Source organism: Dendrobates tinctorius, unplaced genomic scaffold (genome assembly GCF_039654945.1).
Source record: "Dendrobates tinctorius isolate UK_male_01 unplaced genomic scaffold, ASM3965494v1 ptg000102l, whole genome shotgun sequence".
NCBI lineage: Eukaryota > Metazoa > Chordata > Amphibia > Anura > Dendrobatidae > Dendrobates > Dendrobates tinctorius.
This window is the reverse complement of record NW_027361770.1, coordinates 9,340,953-9,363,939: the sequence shown is the minus strand read 5'-3', so window position 1 is coordinate 9,363,939 and position 22,987 is coordinate 9,340,953. Positions and strand designations below refer to the sequence as shown.

The 22,987-nt window shown below is 42.1% G+C and overlaps 1 protein-coding gene across 1 annotated transcript in view; it reads left to right on the top strand.

The window, feature by feature from the left end:
* Positions 1-22,987, top strand: part of LOC141099724 (uncharacterized) — a 166,756-nt gene that overhangs the window by 72,360 nt on the left and 71,409 nt on the right. The window contains exon 7 of the mRNA XM_073587724.1: positions 8,079-8,201. Coding sequence (XP_073443825.1) covers positions 8,079-8,201 — 123 coding nt within the window. The remainder of the gene's footprint in view (positions 1-8,078; positions 8,202-22,987) is intronic.

Sequence of the window (22,987 nt, the reverse complement as noted above, 5' to 3'; positions counted from 1 at the left end):
TTATGGAGGACGTACATCAACTGAGGCATCAGAATCATTTTAATTAGATTTGTCCTCCCCACTATTGATAGTACTAGCTTACACCACTCTGTCATCTTAACTTTAAATTTAACTAGTAATGGGTCCAAGTTTAGTTCGAGAAATCTAGATATAGACATAGATACCCATATTCCGAGGTATTTAAATTCCTTAACTACTTTCAAGTGTCTAACTACCCCCCCCACATCTTGATCTCCCAGCTCTCTATCAATCCCCATGATACATGACTTGTCCCAATTAATTCTCAATCCGGAAAAGTATCCAAATTTCCCTATAAGGCCCATGACCTCAGTCAGTGCTTCTCCGCCGTCTTTTAAGAAAAGGAGTATATCATCCGCGTATAGGGCGATCTTTTCCTCCAATTCCCCATATCTAAAGCCTTGTATTTCTTTGGAGTTACGAATTTTAATCGCTAACGGTTCCATCGCTACAGCAAACAATAACGGTGACAATGGACATCCCTGACGACTTCCTCTGAACAACCCAAATGCCTCCGAAGTCTCCCCATTAATCCTAATATATCCTTTCGGGTCTACATACAGTAACTTAACCCAGGAGATAAATCTATGCCCAAATCCCATACATTTCAGTACTGCCCATAAATACTTCCTCTCTACCCTATCAAATGCCTTTCGTGCATCCAGTGAGACCACCACCCTTTCCCCCCTATTATCTGCTGGAATTTGAATATTCAAAAAAAGTCTTCGCAGATTAATGGCGGTGGATCTATTTTGTAAGAACCCTGATTGGTCTGGATGTATCAATTTGGGGACAACTCTAGACATTCTTATCGCCAACATTTTGGCTAGTATTTTAACATCTGATGTCAATAACGAGATTGGTCTATAGGATTCTACGGATGAGGCATCCTTCCCTTCCTTAGGAATCACCACGATTACAGCCTCCCTCATAGATCCTGGCAATACCCCTTTCTCTACTGCCACCTCAAGTACGTGCTTAAGTTTGGGTGCTACAATTTCTATTAATTCTTTGTACACTTCTCCTGGGATCCCGTCAGATCCAGGTGACCTGTCATTTGTTAATGATAGGATAGCCTTCTCTACCTCTTCCACAGTAAATAATTCTTCCAAGTTTTGTTTATCAATATCATCTAACTTGGGTAGCTCTATCTCTTGTAAATATCTATCCATCTCCAGATCCGAGGCCCTCAATTCCGAGGTATACAGTTCAACATAATATTCCTTAAAACACTCCAATATCCCGGTGGTATCCTTATGGACTGCCCCATCTTTAGTGACAATTTCATATATTTGTGAGGGTTTTTTCTGTGCTGCAGTAATCACTGATAATAAATGTCCCACCTTTTCCCCCTCTTCATAGAACAATGCTTTTTGGAATGCCCTTTTCTTATCTATCCCTTGTAGGTATAACTTATTTACTTCCTCTTGTGCTTCTTTTAATGCGTTTTGGGTGTCGGCATTGGGTCTAACTATCATTTCTTCCTCTGCCCTACTAAGCCTATCTGCTGCCTCCTGATTCACTTGCCTCGTTCGTGTCTTCTGTCTCGAGATATCTCGTATGAATAATCCCCGCAAGTAAGCTTTCATGGTATCCCATACAATAAGTGGATCCGCAGTACCTTCGTTTAACTGAAAAAACTCAACAATATCATTTTTAATAGTTCCCATGTTTAAACATTTGAGCCATTCCGGGTGAATTGTCCCCCCTGCTCTCTTCCCTTTCCCCATTCCCACTCTCAGACTAACCACAACTGCCCTGTGATCGGAGATAAGTCTCTGTAAGTATTCCACCGTCCCAACCATTCTGTCCATGCCCCTATTACCCAGTGCTAAGTCTATTCGTGATAAAGTGTGATACGAAGTCGAATAACACGAAAAGCATTTCTTCCCCTCATTGCGTACTCTCCATAAATCTATCATATCCATTTCGCTAACATATATCCCAAATGGAGTCATCTTGTTTTTCCTAGGGCAATTACCCCCATTACCCGCCCGGTCCCAAAACTCATTCATAACATTATTAACGTCTCCTAATATTAGCACTGGATAATCCCCTCTCCCTCCAATCCACTCAAAAATCTCCTGCAATTTCTTTTTCGAATATGGGGGTGGAATATAGAGAGCCACCACAATCATGCATATTCCAGAAATTCGACAGTGCAGAGACACAAACTGTCCGTCCTTATCTACGCAAGAATCAATTTCTTCATAATGAGTATGAGAGTGTATCAGTACAGATACTCCCCTTGCGTAAGCTGAATACATAGAGTGATAGGCCCGAGTGATCCATTTTTTCCCCTCCAACCAGTTTTCCTTTCCTTTAATCAAATGGGTTTCCAATAAACATGTAATAGCTGGATTATGCCTCCTAATTTCTGCCATAACTGCCGCTCTTTTATTTGGATCAGACACTCCCCGTATGTTCCAACTTAGAATTTTTGCATCACCACTCATTATGTCCTAAAAATATAAAATATAGCCGAGCTCCTGTGGTCACTATATTGTATTGCAGTATATGAACTACCCCATAACAAGGCCCCCCCTGCCTCCCTCCACTCCCCCCCCCTCCCCTCTGTCCCAATCTAGCTGATTCTCTCTTTCCAACGAGAGAGGATACAGCCAGCCCCCAGTTATTGCAGACCCATATAAAGCCACTGAGTCTCCTTCCTCTGGCGTCCATCACTCCCACCATCAAAAACAAGAATGCTCATCAATACTAATCAGGCCGCATAACATTTTCTAACAAGGATATTGCAAGAATCATCAAAAACGCCCGGGGATCAATACCCCTAAAAATAGTTCTGAAAAAAACAGGTACCTCAGGGCACCACATCAAAAAGAAAAAAGTATATACGTCCGAGAGTCACTACTTCATCCGTCTCCGTCTCTCTCTGCTTCCAACTTGGAACGATTGTTCTCCATCCATTTGACGGCTTCCTCTGGGGTCGGGAAGAACTGAACAGATCCCAACGCTGCTACTCTCAGTTTGGCAGGATACATCATAGAATACTTCACTCCCAGCGCTCTCATTCCTCTCTTGACCTCGCCAAATTTCATCCGCATTTTCTGGACCTCTGCTGAATAGTCCGGATATATTTCAATACGGCTTCCATTAAACGTGAGGTACTGCAGCCTCCTGGCTTCCCGGAGGATAGTCTCTCTGTCCCTGCAATTTAGTATCCTGGCCAGCATAGTACGGGGAGGACTACCCGGTGGGAGGGGTCGTAGGGGGACACTGTGTGCTCTCTCTTCTTTTTGTGATTTAACCATAATAAGGCTTCTTATAATGTGAGTAGCTGTGTCCACAACTTGGACAGAAGAAGGGAAATTTATTTGCCCATATTTTGAAGTTAGAACAACTTATAAGGAATGGACACTAGGTGTCGCTGTAGGAGCATTAATGAGAGATAAGTGAGTGCAGAGCTCTTTCCATGTTTGTTCTGGGAAGAGAAAAAATGTTTAGGCACAAATGTTTTTGCTGAAATCTTCCAACCCGAGTCGCCCAACAGACAGAAGAGGCAGACTGGGAGGCACTGAGAGACCATAGGGAAAAGCACCTCACTGCTTGATTAAATAAATGTCTATTGTCTCAGGAGACCGCCTATATTGCTTATATGTCACTTGTTTATCTGAGCAGCAATTTGCAGTTAAAACTGGATATGGGGCATCAGGAGGCCATCGGAGGTAAATTGCAGGCAAAGGATGATAGAGGGGAACCGAACCACCTCACCTCACAGACCGACAATGCACAGCCCCCCGGCCGCAGAAGAGGAGCTAAGATGGTACCGGAATTGGCGGTAAAATCTTCAACGCCGCCGCGTCCTCACAGAGGCACTTCAGGCCGGGATCCACCGTCAGGACAGGAGAGCCGCAGATCGCCGCAGCAGGCAAGGCAGCCGGACTCCACACCGCGCTCGTCTGCAAACCCCCGTCCCCGCCGGAGCCTTCCCACACAGGAGCCGATGGCGGGAAACGCAAGAGACCGCCGGTCACGGCAATGTAAAGTCTCCGCAAGCCCCAGGTCTGGATCCAGAGCACCAGGGACCAGGCACAGGTGAGTAGTGAGCCGGGGTCGGGGTGTTAAAGCGGCTTAGAGCGGTATTACCTCCGTGGAGCAGTCTCACTTAGCAGCAGGGTAGGTCTCAAGATGGCGTCTCCTCACAACGCTGTCTCCTCCACTCAGGCAGCACAACAGTCCCGGGAGACTAAACAGGTATTAAAAGTGCAGCGGAGACTCCCTAGTGTGGGGTGTAGTGGGTTACCCACACAGGGGCCAAAGAGTGGCACTTCAATGGTGAAAATATCTTGATAAAGGCACTTCAGTGCAGGAGCTCCTAGTTAGTGCGACTGGTCTGTGGAACAGTCAGGCCACGCCACCAAGTCCATAACTTTTCTATGGAATTAAGGTGTGGAGACTGGCTAGGCCACTCTATGACCTTAATGTGCTTCTTTTTGCACCACTCCTTTGTTGCCTTGGCTGTATGTTTTGGGTCTTTGTCTTGCTTGAAGACCCAGCCATGATTCATTTTTAATGTTCTGGCAGAGAGAAGGAGGTTGTCACTCAGGATTGTACGGTACATGGCTCCATCCATTCTCCCACTGATACGATTAAGTAGTCCTGTGCCCATAGGAGAGAAACTACCCCAAAATATGTTTCCACCTCCATGCTTGACAGTGGGGATGTTGTTATTTGGGTCATAACAGCATTTCTCTTCCTCCAGAAACAGCTTGTTGAGTTAATGCCAAAGACGTAAATTTTTGTCTCATCTGACTACGGCATCGTCTCCCAATCACTCACAGAATCACCCAGGTATTTGCAACCTTCAGATGGACCTGTACATGTGTCTTCTTGAGCAGGGAGACTGCAGGATTTTAAACTTTTACAATGTAATGTGTTAGCAAAGGTTTTCTTGGTGACGAAGGTCCCAGCTACCTTTGAGATTATTAACAAGTTCCCCTCGTGTAGTTTTAGGTTGATCTCTCACCTTCCACATGATCAAGGATACCCCACGAGGTGAGATTTTGCTTGGTGCCCCAGATAGATGTCAATTTTGTATTTCTTCCGTTATCTTACTGTTGCACCAACAGATGTCTCCTCATCTTGCGTATGGTTTTGTAGCCCATTCCAGCTTCATGCAGGTCTAAGATCTTGTCCCTGACATCCTTATAAATTTCTTTGGTCTTGCCCATGTTGTAGAGGTTATAGTCTGACTGATTAAATTGAGTCTGTGAATAGGAGTCTTTTTATAAAGGTGACTATGTAAGACAGCTGTCTTTAATGTAGGTTAACGAGTTGATTAGGAGCGTCTTACTGGTCTGTAGGAGCCAGAATTCTTAATAGTTGGTAAGGGATCAAATACTTATTTCTCACTGCAAAATGCAAATTTATATAATTTATACAATGTGATTTTCTGGATTTTATTTTTGATATTCTATCTCTGAATGTTAAAATTAACCTACCTTTAAAATTATAGACTGTTCTTGTTTTTGTCAGTGGGCAAACTTACAAAATCAGCAAGGGATCAAATACTTATTTCCCTAGCTGTTTATATATGTATGTAATATTTTTTTTTACATTTAGCATTTTTTCGTATTTTTGTCCCTACTCCAGGGGATATCCATTTCAAAAGTAACTTTGCAAAACATCTTGATCCTTTAGTTATGTTGTGTTATGTTGCCGATTGGTACATATCTGTTATCGGTGGCCTATTTAATATTTTTATGCTAGCAGACAACGTAATGATATGCGCACAGAATAATTGATCGTTCAGTGTGTATGTTCTGACGAGATTGATATTTTAAGCCTTAAGGCTATGTGCACACGTAGCGTTTTAAAACGCTCACTAAAAACCGGACTGCTTCCCAGAAATCGAGCGTTTTTTTCAGCGCGATTTTACCTCGATTATGTTCGCGATTTTGCCGCGATTTTCACGTGCGTTATTCAAGCACTTTCCAAGCGATTTGAAGCATCGCTTGGAAAGTGATTGACAGGTTGGTCACACTCGTCAAACATAGTGTTTGACAAGTGTGACCAGGTTTTTACTATTGAGGCCGCCTATGCGGCATCAATAGTAAAAGATAGGATGTTAAAATGCTAAAAAATAAAATAAAAAATCGGGGTATATTTACCTTCCGGCGTCCCGCGCTGCCATCCCGGGCCACAGCGTTCCCAGCGATGCCTTGCGAGACCTGTGATGACGTAGTCTCGCGTTGCTATAGCGATCTCGCGAGACCACGTCATCACAGGACCTTGCCGCAAGGCATTACTGGGAACGCTGAGGCCGGGAATGCAGCGCGTGAAGCCGGAAGGTAAATATACCCCGATTTTTTTTTTTTTTTTTTTTTTTTTTTATTCTTTTTTTTACAGGGGTATGGTACCCAGGGCCTGGAGGACAGTCTCCTCTCCTCCATACCGTGGGTACCAACCGCACATGAGACGCTTAACTTCCCGCATGGTGGGCATAGCCACATGCGGGAAGTTAGCGATTCTCATGCATTCCTATGGGTGCGGAATCGCGGCAATTCTTTGCGATTCCGCACAAAAGAATGCGCATGCTGCGATTTTTTTCCGCGATGCGATTCCGCCGCGGGAAAAAAGTGCAGCATTAGCACAGCATGTGCGGAATACCATAGGAATGCATGGGGGGCGTTCTGTACACGATTTTTAAGCGTTTTTGCGCCGAAAATCGCTGCAAAAACGCTTAAAAATCGCTACGTGTGCACACAGCCTAAGACTATTTCACCTTAGAGATTAGTGTTTTGTTTATTCATTGGGTAATCAGCAGCATGTTAACAATGAGAGATTTTTTTTTTTTTTTCATCAGTAGCCATAGAGAAGCATAGGTCTGCATAAGCTATGTAAACAAATGTTAAAATGTTTTGTAATGAGGAATATTTGCTTATTGTACCAGTATATATGAGAGAAATACATGTTTTTATTTCTCTCAATAAGAAAAACATTTTCAATACAATTTTTTTTTCTGTATCACGTGTTAAAAATGGCTAAGGCCTCTTTCACACTTCAGTTTTTTGCATCAGTTCAAATCCGCCAAAAAGTCAGACAAGCGGATCCGTTCTTAACTGATGTGAACGGATGGGACAGGATCCGTTCTGAGACGGATCCAGCCGAGAGAGAGAAGAAAAAAAAAAAAAAATGTTGCAAGCTCCATTTTGAAATCTTTGAGGATGGTGACGGACAGCAACTTCTGGCGGATCCTCAAAAAAAACGGATGCAACGGACAACAATCCGTCACAATCCGCCAATAATGGAAGTCAATGGGGAAAAAAACGGATCCTCAAAAGAAAGTTGAGGAAAACCTGGCGGATTGTGACTGATTGCAAAAAACTGAAGTGTGAAAGAGGCCTTAAATGAGTGTCATCCGCCAGAGGAAAAAAGTTACAAGCTCCGTTTTGAAATCTTTGAGGATGGTGACAGACAGCAACTTTTGGCGGATCCTAAAAAAAAACAGATGCAACGGACAGCAATCCGTCACAATCCGCCATTAATGCAAGTCAATGGGGAAAAAAACGGATCCTCAAAAAAAAATTGAGGATCCGTTTTTTTTCAAAACCTGGCGGATTGTGACTGATTGTAAAAAAACGGAAGTGTGAAAGAGGCCTAACATGGTACCAAAATGTTGTCTATACCTTTCTAATTTGCTTTAGGCTATGTACCCACGTATGCAGAAAATTCCTGACTGAAAACCGGACTCCTTACCAGGAAAAATGCGTTTTTTTCCAGAGCATCCCCATTCTCATAGAATATAGTTGGAAATGCGTGTTTTACTGCAAAATTAATGAACACGCTGCGTTTTTTACCGCGATGCGTTTTTTATACAGTAAAAGATGCATCATGTGCACAATAATTGCATAATGCATTATAAGAATGGGATGCTTAATGTATGTGCTTTTTAAGCGTTTTTGCATGGAAAAAAAACACTTGAAAAACGTGAAAAAAAACGCATGTGGGCACACAGCCTAATACTGTAAATATAATTTTATACTGTATACATCAGTGTGTATTGCTATTATATTTTCTTTACTTTGTTCATTTTCTAGTGTAAACACCATCCAAAGCTTGATACTTTTGGACCATATATACCGACAGGTCACAAAAAAATTTCAAAGTTAAAAGAAATTTGCCTTAATGTTGAAAAGGAATTTGGAAGACAAAAAATAAATGTAAGTTTTTGCTTTTAATCAATTTTTTATTAAAATGCAGCAATTACTATGGAAAGATATTTTTATCTAGGAATTATCAATGCAGTTATGACATTTTGTAGTAATTAGGCCTCTTATAGACGTTTTTGTACTCTAATAACATATTAGACATATTTCCACGTACATTCACATGCTGCTTGTTCTTTGTGTATTTTTCTTGGAATAAAAAGATTTGGCGTGGTATTTTCTGAAATGAGTAGAGAATAACAAAATACTGTAATACACATGCTTATTTTTTCCATCTCCAAATTATAGAGCATGTATTGATTGTCCTTCGTTTTTGTTTTTTACGTTTACAATTTGATTCTTCACTCATTAACACTAGGAAGGAAAATTACAGGATCGATAGACATGTAAATGACTAAAAATGGCAACCACATATTCAGAACATATCAATTTATTCAGTATTAAATATTAGCGTTACGCCTAAAATTACAAGCGCTTTCAGACCTTGGCATGCTATCTATCAATGAGGTTTATTTATGACTGTCTGAGAAAGGTTTTGTCACTCTAAATATACTGCTGGCAGCTCTTTATACAATTGCTGACATTCATTTAGGCCACGCAGGCTAAACTAGCAACATAGTCCTCCATGCAGAATAATGGCCCCACATAGTCCTCCATACGGAGTAATGGGCCCCACATAGTTTTCCATACAGTACCAAGTATAAGCACCCAGATTTTGCCTTTGGGTGAGTTTGACATTTATGTGCTATATATTGAATAAATTTAGATGTTTTGAGAATTTGGTTGCGTTTTTCATTTACATATTACAGAAGCACCCCCATCAAAGTTTTTATCCTGATAATATATTGCAGTCATCATATTATATAGCACTGTGTATTTTTACATTTGCTCATTTTGTTTTTCTACCCAGTAAATTCTTCTCTTCTTTGCTCTATGTAGAAATAGGAAGTCGATTTCCCCTGTTCAGCTCCTGACCCAGTTGCTCCGCTCCTCCCCCTGCCATGGACTTTTGTAGTGACACATGAGCCATACAGGGAAAATTAACCTCCTGTTTCTATATGGCTTAGAATGATTGCGTTAGTCAGATTTTAATCCCTTGATGTCATAAGAAAATAATGGAAAACCGAAGAATTGACTGGGTAGAAGGGCAAAATGAGAAATTGTAAGTGAACCAAACTATATAATGAGGTGATTGCAATATATAAAGAGGATAAAAACTTTGCTGGGAGTGCTTTTTAACATGTCTATAGATCCTCTGATTTCCGTAATTCCACAACTTTTCTTTCTTGATGTTGGAGTTTTAATGTCGAGGAGTGTGACAAATCTTTGAACAACATTATTAATGAATCGCATCTTGTTAACTCGTTCACGATATGAGCCATACTAGTACGGCGCGTGTCGTGTCTCCCCCTTTGATTTGGGCTCTGGCACTGAGCCCACATCTTTTCTGGCACATGTGAGCTGTTTTGAATCGCGATCTCACCCGCGGCTGTTAACCCATTAAATGCCGCTGTCAAACGCTGACAGCGACATATAACACTCGTTTTCAGCAATCACGCTGGAAATCCTGCCCATCAGTGGACCCCATCATGTGATCGTGGGTCATCAATGGATCAGCATGACAACCAGAGGTCTCCTGCAGACCTCTATGGTTGTCACTGCCGGATTGCTATGAGCGCCGCCTGGTGGTCAGCGCTCATAGCAAGTCAGCAATTCTTCTATATACAGGCGGTCTGATCATCGCCTGTATGTAGCAGAGCTGATCGGGTTATGGCAGCTTCTAGTCTCCCTTGGAGACTAGTAATGCATGCAAAAATTAAAAAAAAAATATATTAAAATAAATATAAAAGTTCAAATCACCCCCCTTTTTGCCCCATTCAAAATAAAACACTAAAAAAAATCAAACATGCAACATAATTGGTATCGCCGCTTTCTGAATCTCCCAATCTATCAATATAAAAATGGAGACGCCATGGGTCTTGGAAAATGACGCAATTTCTTTTTCTTTTTTTTTTTTTTTTGAACAAACGTTAGATTTTTTTTTCACAACTTAAATAAAAAAAAAGAACCTAGACATGTTTGGTGCCTATGCGCTCGTTACGACCTGGTGAATGATATTGGTAGGTTAGTTTTAGCATTTGGTGAACATGGTAAAAAAAAAAAAATTGCAGTTTCACCACACTTGGAATTTTTTTTTGCCCATTTTTGAGTACACGATATGGTAAAACCAATGGTGTTGGTCAAAAGTACAATTTGACCTGCAAAAGCAAGCCCTCACATGGCCATATTGACGAAAAAATAAATAAGTTGTGGCTCTGGGAAGAAGGGGACTGAAAACCAAATGCAAAAATGAAAAAGGGCTCCGTCATGAAGGGGTTAAGAACGCAAACATGCTAGAAAAATAGAAACATCGTCAAACCTATTCAAATGCTTCCATTCTGTTTTTGTTTTTTTACTAGTTAACATCTATTTGCAGTGTTTTTGTACAAAAACGGACTAGATACTTTTAAACTTGCCATTTTTAGCTACACTGTTTTTTTTTTTTGTTTTTTTTTTTTTTCTTTTCACAAGAACCTGCAAGTATTTTTCATCTACTGGTTTTTGCAAAAATGCATTTGTAAAAGCAGGATTTTCAGAATGTTTCTTTTTTTCTTCTAAATGTGAACATACAGTTTCAGTGTGTGCGTTTTTTTGTTTGTTTTTTTTTCATTTGTCAGTAGTCACAGCGGCATAGAGGAGCATCACGCAGGGAAATCTAGTCGCGTTGTCTTGATGGTCTCCATGGCTGCAAGATGACTGCGGGGTCTTTCAGGGTCCTGTAGGGAAGGTGGCTTGTGAGTGTTTCCTGAGAGCAGGCACTGACATGCTGCCTTCCCTGCCTGTCAGATGCTGAAATGGTACTCTGCACTGCAGAGTATCAGATCAGCGATCTGACCCCATACAGTGACTTTGCATGAAGGGACAATGTAAAAAAAAAAAAAAAAGGGGGGGAGAGAATTAAGTGTAAAAATACTTTTTAAAAATCCTCAAAGAAAAAAGTTTTTTTTTTCCAATAGATACATTTATGTAAAAAAAAAAAAATAAAAGTACACATTTTGTATCGCCATATCCGTAAGGACCTGCTCTATAAAATTGTCCCACTAGTTAACCCCTTCAGTGAACACCGTAAAAAAATAAAAATAAAAAAAGGGGAAAAACAATGCTTTATCATACCGCCAAACAAAAATTGCAATAAAACACACATCAAAAAGATGAATGTAAATAAAAATTGTGCTGCTGAAAACCTCATCTTGTCCTGCAAAAACCAGCCATCATTCAGCTCCATCAGCAAAAAAATAAGTTATAGCTCTCAGAATAAAGCGATGCAAAATAATTATTTTTTTCTATAAAATAATTTGTGTAAAAGCGACAAAACATAAAAAAAAGTATATAAATTGTGTATCGCTGTAATCGTACTGACCCGACAAAGCTGCCTTGCTTTCCTGAATTGCTGGTTTTTGTTAATTCTGTCTTCCAAAAATCGGAATAGAAAGCGATCAAAAATGTCGTGCTCGAAAATTGTACCAATAAAAACGTCAGCTCGTCCCGCAAAAAAACAAGCCATAGCATGACTGTCGGCTGAAATATGGAAATATTGTAGCTCTCAAAATATGGTGATGCAAATACTGTTTTCACAATAAAAATCATCTTTTAGTGTGTGACAGCAGCCAAAAAACAAAAATATAAATTTGGTATCGGTGCAATTGCACTGACCCGAAGAATAAAGTCGCAGTTATACTGCATGAGTAACGGCGTAAAAAATACCATTTCTTCACATGCTGTTGATTTTTTTTTTTCATTCTTCCTTTCAAAGATCGCAGTAAAGCTCTGCTCACATTTATCCTGTGCTCTACGCTTAGCGCTTATGACGGAGTTCCTGTATAAATCTCGTAAAAGTGCTGTCGGCCACAGTTTTGTGCACTTCTTAAAAGGACACCGCTAACAGAGGCCAGATGGAGTCCAGAGTAACTGCTGCCTCATTATAGTGAATGGTTCCATCGGGGTTTCATCTGTCACGTTACGATTTAGATAGAAACCCCGATATAAGTGCTCAGCGTAGAGCGCCAGATAAATGTGATCCCAAACGTTATGTAAAATTCTTCAACTCAATCCACAAAAAAAATCCCTCACTCAGGTCTGTCATCTAATGAAAATATAGGGAGCTTCCATGTTACTGGTAGCACAAAGGCTCTGGAAAAGCTAAATGGCTCCTCACCTGCCAAAAGAAATTCAAAAATTCTCCACTTCCAAAGCTTAATGCCTCCCTCCCCCTCTGAGCCCCAGTGTGCGTAAATCACATTTAGCACCCACATATTTGGCGTTTCTGTAGTGATAGAGTTCACCTAATTTACAGGTACGTGTCTCCAGAAGAATGAGCTGGGCATAATGTAGTGGTCAGTACGACGGTAGTTTGCAATTTTCACTCGGCAACATCCACTGCTCCCTGTTTCTGGAAAACACCCATGGAGTCAAAATCGTCACTACATCTGTAGATAAATTCCCAAAGGTTTATAATTTACAAAATGGGGTCACTTGAGAGGGGTTTCTGCTTTTCTATCACTTAGGGGCCCATTATATAGAATTAGCAAACTATTCTAGGAAAATGTGTGTTCCAGAAAGCAAGTAACGAGTCTCTCCGTATGGCTAAGTAGTACTGTACGGCCACATATGGGGTATTGCCACGCTCAGTAGAAATTGAGGGACAAATTTTGGTGCCATTTGCCAGTATGAAAATGTAAAACTTGGGGCTAACACAAAATCTTGATGGTAAAAATGTAAACATTTTTATCTTCGTTGCCCAATGGTATAAAAGTTTGTGACACGTGGTGTTAATATAATCACTGCAGCCCTAGATGAATTCATCCAGAGAGGTTTAGTTTGTAAAATGGGGGCACTTATGGGGGGGGGGGGTTCTGCTGTGTTATCACCTTATGGGCTCTATCAATGTAACATGGCACCCTCAAACAAGTGCAGCAATATCTGCACTATAATATGGCGTTTTTTCCCTTCCAAGCCCTGCCATGCACCTAAACTGCTATTTTTCTCCACATATTGGGTATCTGCGCACTCAGGAGAAATTGCATAACAAATTGTATGGTGCAATTTCTCCTGTTACCCTCATGAAAATGCAAAATTTGGAGCTAAAAAAAATATATCTCGGAAAAATGTGGGTACTCGCCTCAAGGCTTAATGTTATAAACTCCTGTGAAAGCACCTGTGGGGGCTCAAGGTGCTCAATACACATCTAGATAAGTTCCCTAATGGTTCTAGTTTCCAAAATGATGTCACTTGTTGGGGTTTTCCACTGTTTAGGCACATCGGGGCTCTCCAAACATGACATGGTGTACACTAGTTATGCCAGCAAATTTTACATTCAAAAAGTGAAATGGTGCGCCTTCCCTTCCGAGCCCTGCCGTGTGTCCAAACAGTAGATGTCCCTCACATGTGGGGTATCTGCATGCTCAGGAGAAATTGCACAACAAATTTTATGGTCCATTTTCTCCTGCTACCCTTGCACAATTTTTTATTTTGTTAAAAATTAGGTATAAAGGAAAATTTATGAAGCACCTGAAGGGTTAGTAAACTTCTTGAATGTGGTTTTGAGTACCTTGTGGGGGGGTGCAGTTTTTAGAATGGTGTCATTTTTGGGTATTACTGTTCTGACAGTCTTCATCTGACCCTCAGATAAAAAAAGCCCTATAATGTCCCTGTGCATCCTGACTCGTTTCGTCACAACGTAACTTTTTAGGGGACCTATTAGCACCATATGGGCATGCTGCAGAAGAATAGAAACCAAGACCTCACATTCAAATATAGATGTAGGGCTTGTTTATCTGAGGGTCAGATGTGACCTGTTGTGGGATATATACAGATACCTCTACGTATAGTCTGTGACAATTGGATTTAGTGAGTTTTATAATTGCACTTTTCACTTATCTTTTGGTAGCTTTTTATTTATAACATTAAAAGTTAAGTTTTAATACTGTCACTATTGCAGTTACTATGTAACATATTCCCAATAAAATTTTCAACTCGATCCACAAAAAAGCAAGTCCCCCGCTCAGGTCCATCATCTGTTAACAGAAATGTTTAAGGCTTCAATATTACTCGTAGTGCAAAGGCTTTGGAAAAGTGCAATGGCTCCTCGCCCCCTAAAGAAAATTGGAGAATTCTGAACACCCAAATCCAAATACCCCAGTGTGCCTAAACCACATTTTGCGTCCACATGTTTTGTCATTTCTGTAGCGATGAGAGCTCACCTAATTTATGGGTGCATGTCTCCAGAAGCATGTACTGGGCACCGCAATGGCAGTTTGCAATTTTCACTCAGCATCATCCCCTGCTTATTTCTGGAAAACACCCATGCAGTGAAAATCGTCTCTACTAATGTAAATAAATTCCCAAAGGGGTATTCTTTCCAAAATGTTGTCACTTGAGGAGGAGGGGAGGGGGGTTCTGTACTTCTAGCACATGGGGGTCTCTGTATATGGAGTCGGCAAACTATTCTAGGAAAATCTGCACTCCCTGGTTCTGCTGTTCTGGCTCCTCAGGGTTTTCCCTTCCCTTCTGACCTTTGCACTGAGCCATCAAAAGTAGTTTTAAACCACATATGGGATATCTGTGTACTCAGGGGAAAAAATGGACCCCAAGATTTGTAGTGCTTTCTCCTGTTATCCTTGTGGAAAAAAAAATAATTTGTGGCTAAAAACATTTTTGTGGAAAAAATGTAATCTTTTATTTTCATCGCTCAGCGTTAGAAACGTCTGTAAAGCACCTGGGGGTTCAAGGTGCTCACCACACATCTAGATAACTTTCCTGAGGGGTCTAGCTTCCAAAATTGTCACTTGTGGGGGATATCCACTGTTGAGGGTCATCAGTGGCTCTCCAAATGTAATATGGCGTCCCTTAATGATTCCAGCAAATTTTGTTGTGAAAAAGACAAATGGCGCTCTTTCCCTGCTGTGCACACAAACAGTAGTTTTTCCCCACATATGGGGTATCTGCGTGCTCGGGAGAAATTGCGCAGCAAATTTTGGGGTGCATTTTTTCCTGTTACCCTTGAGAAAAGAAAAAAATTTGCTTCTGAAATTAAAGTTTTATGAAAAAAAGTTAAATGTTTATATTTCTCTTGTCACCTTCCACGACAGCCACCTTGGAGGTTGTCTCCCCGCCCTAATGGGGGACAGGAAACACAAAGAGGTTAAATAACCCTCTCCTTCCTGCTACCTCCAGTGTTTTTTCCTGTCCCTCACTGGGGCATGAAGAGGTTACAAGGGGCTGCCATGGCCAGCGAACGGAGCTCCTAGATACTCACAGCTGGGCAGCCGAGGTCGGGGGGATTCGCCTCCTCCTCCTCCACGTCGCTGCTCCCGTCTCCACCTCCCGTTGTGACTCGGGACTGGTCCGCCCCTCCTGCGCCCTCCGGGGTAAAGCGGGGCGGTATATTGCCATCCGGGGTCCTCTAGCTAGCTCCCCGGCTTCCTCCTTCCTCCCACGCTGCTGTACGGAGGCCAGTGCGCGCGTCAGGAGGGGGCGGGCGCCCAACCGGAAGTGACGTCGGAGCGCACTTCGGTTCACGTCCTCCAGCGTTCCCTGTGATGGAGGACGCGCATCGGCACCCAGCAACCTGGGAAATCCTTTAACAGCATGGGGTCAGGCGATCGTTCCTCCCCACGGACAAGGAGGGGCACGAAAAAAGCTAAACTGCATAGCGGCGATGAAACGCGCGTCGAGGTGTTTCAAGGTAGGCAGCACCCCTCCTTACATCATGACGGCAGGTAATTCACCCATATATTTTATAGGCGTCTGATGGTACATTAGTGAGGGACAATTTGGATGCAGTTATTCAGTTATGGTGGAGCTCAGTTGGATATTTTTTCATATATTCTTATTTATCTATTTATATACTGAATGGCCACACAAATTGATTGCTATTTGATGATTTTTGTGCCCTCCTATTAACGTATCTAGCTATACATGGGAATATAAATGCTTTGTATATTATAGTACAAATTCTGTATCAATTATATTCTAGCGTTGGGGGCTGCACCTGCAGGCTTCTTTGTACCTTTTTTTGTCCCTATTTCTTGGCACTCTTATTATTGTGATGCTATATGTTGTGTTTTTAAAAAATAATATATAATAAATTTTGTGTTTTTAATATAATTTTGATCTTGCTCCTTCATTTGCTCTTTTTGGTACTATACAGTCAGGGCTGAAACTGGAGTTCGAGAGTCCCCCCCACATGCGTTAAGAGTCACCCCTGCACAGTCCCCAAGTCTCCAAAAGGTCCTACTTCTTCAGATAGAAGATCTATTACGGGAAGGAGTAATCTCGTATGTACCTCCACAAGAAATAGGCAGAGGACATTACTCCCATTTATTCCTGGTAAAGAAGCCCTCCGGGAAACACAGGCTTATCATAAAACTGAAACCCCTGAATCGCTTCATGAAATACCGGAGGTTCAAGATGGAATCAGTAAAATCGGCAATCCCTCTCATCGGACAAGGATGGCAGATGGCCACGATAGACCTAAGGGACGCTTATTACCACGTCCCAATTCATCCGGATCACCGGAAGTTCCTGAGGTTCGCGGTCTCACACGACCAGGGGATCAGCCATCTCCAGTTCCACTCCCTCCCATTTGGCGTATCCCCGGCGCCAAGGGTATTTACGAAAATTATGAGGGAAGCAGTCATTTCTCTCCGTCTTCAGAGAATATGCTTTGTGCCATATTTAGACGATCTGCTCATTGTCGCTCTATCGATACCCCGGCTGAACCAGGACGTATCAAAGACGTGCAGATGCTCGAATCCCTAGGTTGGATCACGAATCTCCAGAAGTCGGACCTTTATCCTTCCCCAAGGAAGAAATTCCTGGGAATCCTCTTAGATTCATAGTAACAGTTATTAAGGTTGAAGGGAGACTTTAAGTCCATCTAGTTCAACCCATGTCCTATCCTAACCTGCCCTAACATGTTGATCCAGAGGAAGGCAAAAAAACCCCATGTGGCAAACAGTACGCTTCACATTGGTGGAAAAGAATTCCTTCCCGACTCCACATACGGCAATCAGTCTAGCTCCCTGGATCAACGCAATAATAAGGAAACTAGTGTATATACCCTGTAATATACTTTTCAAGAAAGGCATCCAGTCCCCTCTTAAATTTTAGTAGGGAATCACTCATTACAACATCATATGGCAGAGTTCCATAGTCTCACTGCTCTTACAGTAAAGAATCCGTGTCTGTGAATATGCTTAAACCTTCTTTCCTTCAGACGTAGAGAATGCCCCCTTGTCCCCGTCGCAGGTCTAAGAGTAAAAAGATCATTAGAAAGGTCTTTGTACTGTCCCCGCATATATTTATACATTGTAATAAGATCAACCCTAAGCCTTCGATTCTCCAAACTAAATAACCCCAAGTGTAATAACCTGTCTTGGTATTGCAGACCCCTCAGTTCCCTAATAACCTTGGTCGCTCTTCTCTGCACCCGTTCCAGTTCAACTATGTCTTTCTTGTACACCAGAGACCAGAACTGTGCACAGTATTCCAAGTGTGGTCGCGCTAGTGACTTATATAGAGGTAAAATTATGTTCTCCTCATGTGCATCTATGCCTGTTTTAATGCATCCCATTATTTTATTTGCCTTTGCAGCAGCTGCCTGACACTGGCCACTAAATGTGAGTTTGTCGTCCACCCATACACCCAGGTCTTTTTCAGTGACAGTTTTGCCCAGTGTTTTACAATTAAGCACATAATTATACATCTTGTTCGTTCTACCCAAGTGCATGATCTTACATTTATCCCCATTAAAGCTCATTTGCCATTTATCAGCCCAAGCTTCTAGTTTACATAAATCCTCCTGTAATATAAAATTGTCCTCCTCTGTATTGATTACCCTGCAGAGTTCAGAAAAGAGGACGTCCTTTCTCCCCGAGGATCGTCAATCAGACCTTCGTCAGAGAATAATGCGGTTCAGAGAACTAAGGACATCTACTCTGAGGGACGCCATGTCTATCCTGGGTTCCCTGACGTCGTGTATTCAGGCGGTATCCAGGGCACAGGCACAAATGCGAGTCCTTCAGTCATACGTCCTGGCAAATGCAAGGAAGTATCCGAACAAGGGTTCAACTTCCAGGACGCGTAACAACAGCCCTTGTGTGGTGGCTGAATTACCGGAACTTGAGGCGAGGAATAAGCTGGGACCAGCTTCCTCTGAAAATACTTTGTACCGATGCCAGTCTGAGAGGTTGGGGAGCCGTGGTGGAGGAATCTTACTTCCAGGGACAATGATCCTAGAACATAAGATCCAGATCCTCAAATCTAAGGGAATTGAAGGCAGTGGAAGAAGCACTGAAAGCCGCGTCATCCCTTGTACGGAACCATCAGGTTCGGGTATACTCCGACAATGTAACCATGGTAGCATATCTCAGACACCAGGGGGGCACCAAGTACGCCAGTCTGAAGACAGTAGCAGCAAGAATCTTCCTCTGGGCAGAGAAACACCTTCTATCCATCTCTGCGGTGCACCTGAAGGGGTCAGAAAACATCCAGGCGGACTTCCTAAGCAGGAAAGATGTCCATCCGGGAGAGTGGTGTCTGAATCAGGAGATCTTTCAGTCTCTGACCTCGAGATGGGGAGACCCAGAAGTCGATCTATTTGTAAATGCGCAAAACGCAAAAACGACAACCTATTTCTCCCTCAGTCCCACGTACGGAGCCTGGGGGACGGATGCGTTTGCTCATCCATGGGTCTTCAGACTGGCCTTTGCCTTTCCTCCAATCCCTATGCTGGCAAAGATCAGAGAAGACAAGGTCACAACAATCCTGGTGGCTCCTATGTGGCCAGGACGGAGCTGGTACAGCGCCCTGTTGGACATGGCCCTGGAGGGTCCCTTGCTCCTACCCCAAAAGACCGACCGACCTGTTCCAGGGTCCCTTACTGCACCCAAACCCCAGCAAATTAAGACTAGCGGCTTGGCTATTGAGGCCAATATTCTGAGGGCCAAAGGACTATCGGATGAAGTAATCCAGACCCTTCAAAAAAGTAGAAAGCCAGCAACAAATGCTATTTACAGCAAAATATGGAAAACATTTTCGTCTTGGTGTCTTCCTCGGGTTCCTGATCCCTTCCATCTCAATATTTCCCAGGTCCTAGGTTTCCTGCAAAAAGGGTTAGAGCTAGGACTTACTCCAAGCATGCTAAGGGTACAGGTATCTGCCCTTAGCTCCTTTTTTGACCAGGACCTAGCCAGACTCCGCTGGGTCAAATGATTCATGACCGCTGCAGGTAGAATTACGGCCTTCACTCCCTAGTTGGGTTCCCCCCTGGGATCTTAATATAGTGCTGAATAGCCTAACACAGGCCCATTTTGAGCCCTTGTCAGAAATTTCATTGAAGATCCTCACACTCAAAACAGTCTTTCTCGTAGCAATCACCACTGCTAGATGGGTAGGGGAACTTCAGGCCCTATCGATACAGGAACCATACCTCATTGCTCAACTCAGACAGTATAGTACTGCGCTTAGACCCCTCCTTTATGACCAAGGTGGTGTCAGACTTCCATAGAGGTCAGGATATTGTGTTGCCCTCATTCTGCCCGAATCCTTCTAATACGAAGGAAGAGAAGTTCCACACCCTGGATGTCCGCAGAGTGGTTCTCCATTACCTTGAACTAACCAGGGATTGGAGAATCGACCAGAACCTGTTTTTTCAATATTCAGGACGGAACAAGGGAAAGAAGGCAACAAAAAACACGATAGCAAGCTGGATCAAGCAGTCCATCTCCCTGGCATATTCATCAAGAAATCTCTCTCCTCCTGAGACGCTAAAGGCCCACTCTACTCGATCAGTCGCTTCATCATGGGCAGCAAGAGAGAACGCGTCTTTGGAGCAGATATGCAGAGCTGCCACCTGGTCCTCTGTACACACCTTTACCAGACAATACAGACTGAATTTTAATAGGGATCTAACATTCGGCAGACGCGTTCTGCAAGCCATGGTCCCTCGCTAAAAATTAGTGTTGGTATAACTCCAAGGTGGCTGTCGTGGAAGGTGACTAGAGAAAATAGAATTAGACTTACCGGTAATTCGGTTTCTAGGAACCTTCCATGACAGCACTAATTTCCCTCCCTATCTAATATCTTTACCGGACGATTCCTGCTCTACTGGCGGTAACTATTCATGCTTGTATGTCCAGAAAAAACACTGGAGGTAGCAGGAAGGGGAGGGTTATTTAACCTCTTTGTGTTTCCTGTCCCCCATTAGGGCGGGGAGACAACCTCCAAGGTGGCTGTCTTGGAAGGTTCCTAGAAGCTGAATTACCGGTAAGTCTAATTCTATTTTTCCTTCGACAGTCCATTAGTTCCTGTGAAGCACCTGAAGGGGTAAAGGGTTAATAAACTTCTTGAATGTGGTATTGAGTATCTTGAGGGGTGCAGTTTTTGGAATGGTGTCACTTTTGGATATTTTCTGTGATGTAGGCCCTCCCAATGTCACTTCAAATGTGATGTGGTCCCTATAAGAAAAAAAAGTTTTATACAAATTGTTGGAAAAATTAAAACTTGCTGGTCAACTTTTTAACCCTTCTAACTTTTAACATTTTTTTTTTATTGTGCTAATGTAAAGTAAACACGTGGGAAATGTTACTTATTCACGATTGTGACACATTATTTTTATGACCTTTTTAAACTCAGTTTGAAAATTGCAAAATTTTCATAATTTATCTCCAAATTTCCGTTTTGTTTTTTTTTTCCCTACAAGCGCAAAGCATACTGAAGAACTTTTACCACCATCATGAAGTACAATATGTCACACAAAAAAGTCTCTGAATCGGTGGGATCCGTTGAAACGTTCCAGAGTTATTACCGTATAAATTGACTGGTCAGAATTGTAAAATTTGGCGTAGTTCTGAAGGTGAAAACAGGCTCGGGGATGAAGGGAGGGGTTAAAGTTCTGTAAAGAGAGTTCCCAAGTAGATGGAGACAAACCATGAGTCTGTCATTTTAAACCACTAGCTGTGTGTGAGACCTTAATTAACCCTTTTCTGACATCGGGCATAATAGTACCCTGATGTCTGACTCCCCCTGATTGGTGCGAGCTCCAGTGCTGAGCCCGAACCTTTCCTTTCACATGTCAGCTGATATATACAGCTGACATGTGCCCGCAACAGCCACGGGTGGAATCGTGATCCACCGGCGGCTGTTAACCCGTTGAATGCCGCTATCAATCTCATCCCGTCCATCGGCGCCCGTGTCACATGACCATGGGTCGCCGATAAGTTGGCATGACAACCAGAGGTCTCCAGCAGACCTCTATGGTTGTCATTGCCGGATTGCTATGAGCGCCGCCCGTTGGTCGGCGTGTGAGCATTTCTGGTACATACATAAGATCTGATCATCGCGTGTGAGTTGTAGAGGCGATCGGACAACTTCAGTTTCTAGTCTCCCATGGAGACTATTAAAGCATGCAGAACGTTAAAAAAAAAAAAAATTAAAAATATAAAAATAATATAAGTTTAATTCACTCCCGTTTTTCCCCATTCAAAGTAAAACGATTAAAAAAAAAAAAAAAAAAATATATACACACATTTGTTACCGGTGCTGTCAGAATCGCCCGATCTATCAATATAAAAAAATAATTAACTTGATAGCTAAATGGTGTAACGAGAGAAAAGTCAAGATGCCAGAATTGTGGTTTTTTTTTTTTTTTTTTTTTTTTTTTTTTTGGTCGCCACAACATTTAAACAAAATGCAATAACGGGCAATCAAATGATCGTATCTGCACCAAAATGGTATCTAAAAACATCAGCTATTCACGCAATGAATAAGCCCTCATCCAACCCTAGATCATGAAAAATGGAGGCACTACGGGTGTCAGTAAATGGCACAATTTTTTTTTTTTTTTTTTTTTAAATTTTGGAATTTTTTATCACTACTTAGATAAAAAAAAGAACCTAGGCATGTGTTTGGTGTCTATGAACTCGTAATGATCTGGAGAATCGTAATGGCTGGTCAATTTTAGCATTTAGTGAACATGGTAAAAAAAAGTGCGTGATTGCACTTTTTTTTTCAACTTCACCGCACTTTGGAATTTTTTTTCCCATTTTCCAGTACACGATATGTCAAAACCAATGGTGTCGTTCAAACGTATAACTCATCCCACAAAAAACAAGCCCTCACATGGCCATTTTGACCAAAATATAAAAAAGTTATGGCTTTGGGAAAAAGTGGAGCAAAGAACAAAAACAGTAAAAGGCCCTGGGTTTAAGGTGTTAAAGGGGTTTTCACAACTGGACAAGCTCTGGTTAATCCTCCCTCAGGGTCCTATAGAAAATAAAAACAATTCATACTCCCTTCCCTCAGCGGTGCCATACTAGCACTATGTGTGCTGCTATTGCCACTGGGGTCGGGTTATATTGTCAGTTACTGATCATCTGTAGCATATCGATATTTTGTGGGTGGACGTCCGCTCTGATATAATGCCACGGGCAGTAGACACCCAGCTGCTTTTTATTGATTGCAGTGCTCACGACTCAATAAAATAACAAAATCCGCCCGTAATAGCAATGGGGATATCCCTAAAACAGTGGGAAGTAAATATATTTTGTGTTTCTTTTCTCGTTCTTCTCTTCGGTGTTCACAGTCTGGGATAGTGATGTAGGTTTACAGCAGATGCGGCAATCCCAAAAGGATGTTTTTTTGTTTTTTTTTGGTGGGGGAGGGAGAAGAAAGCAATTTTC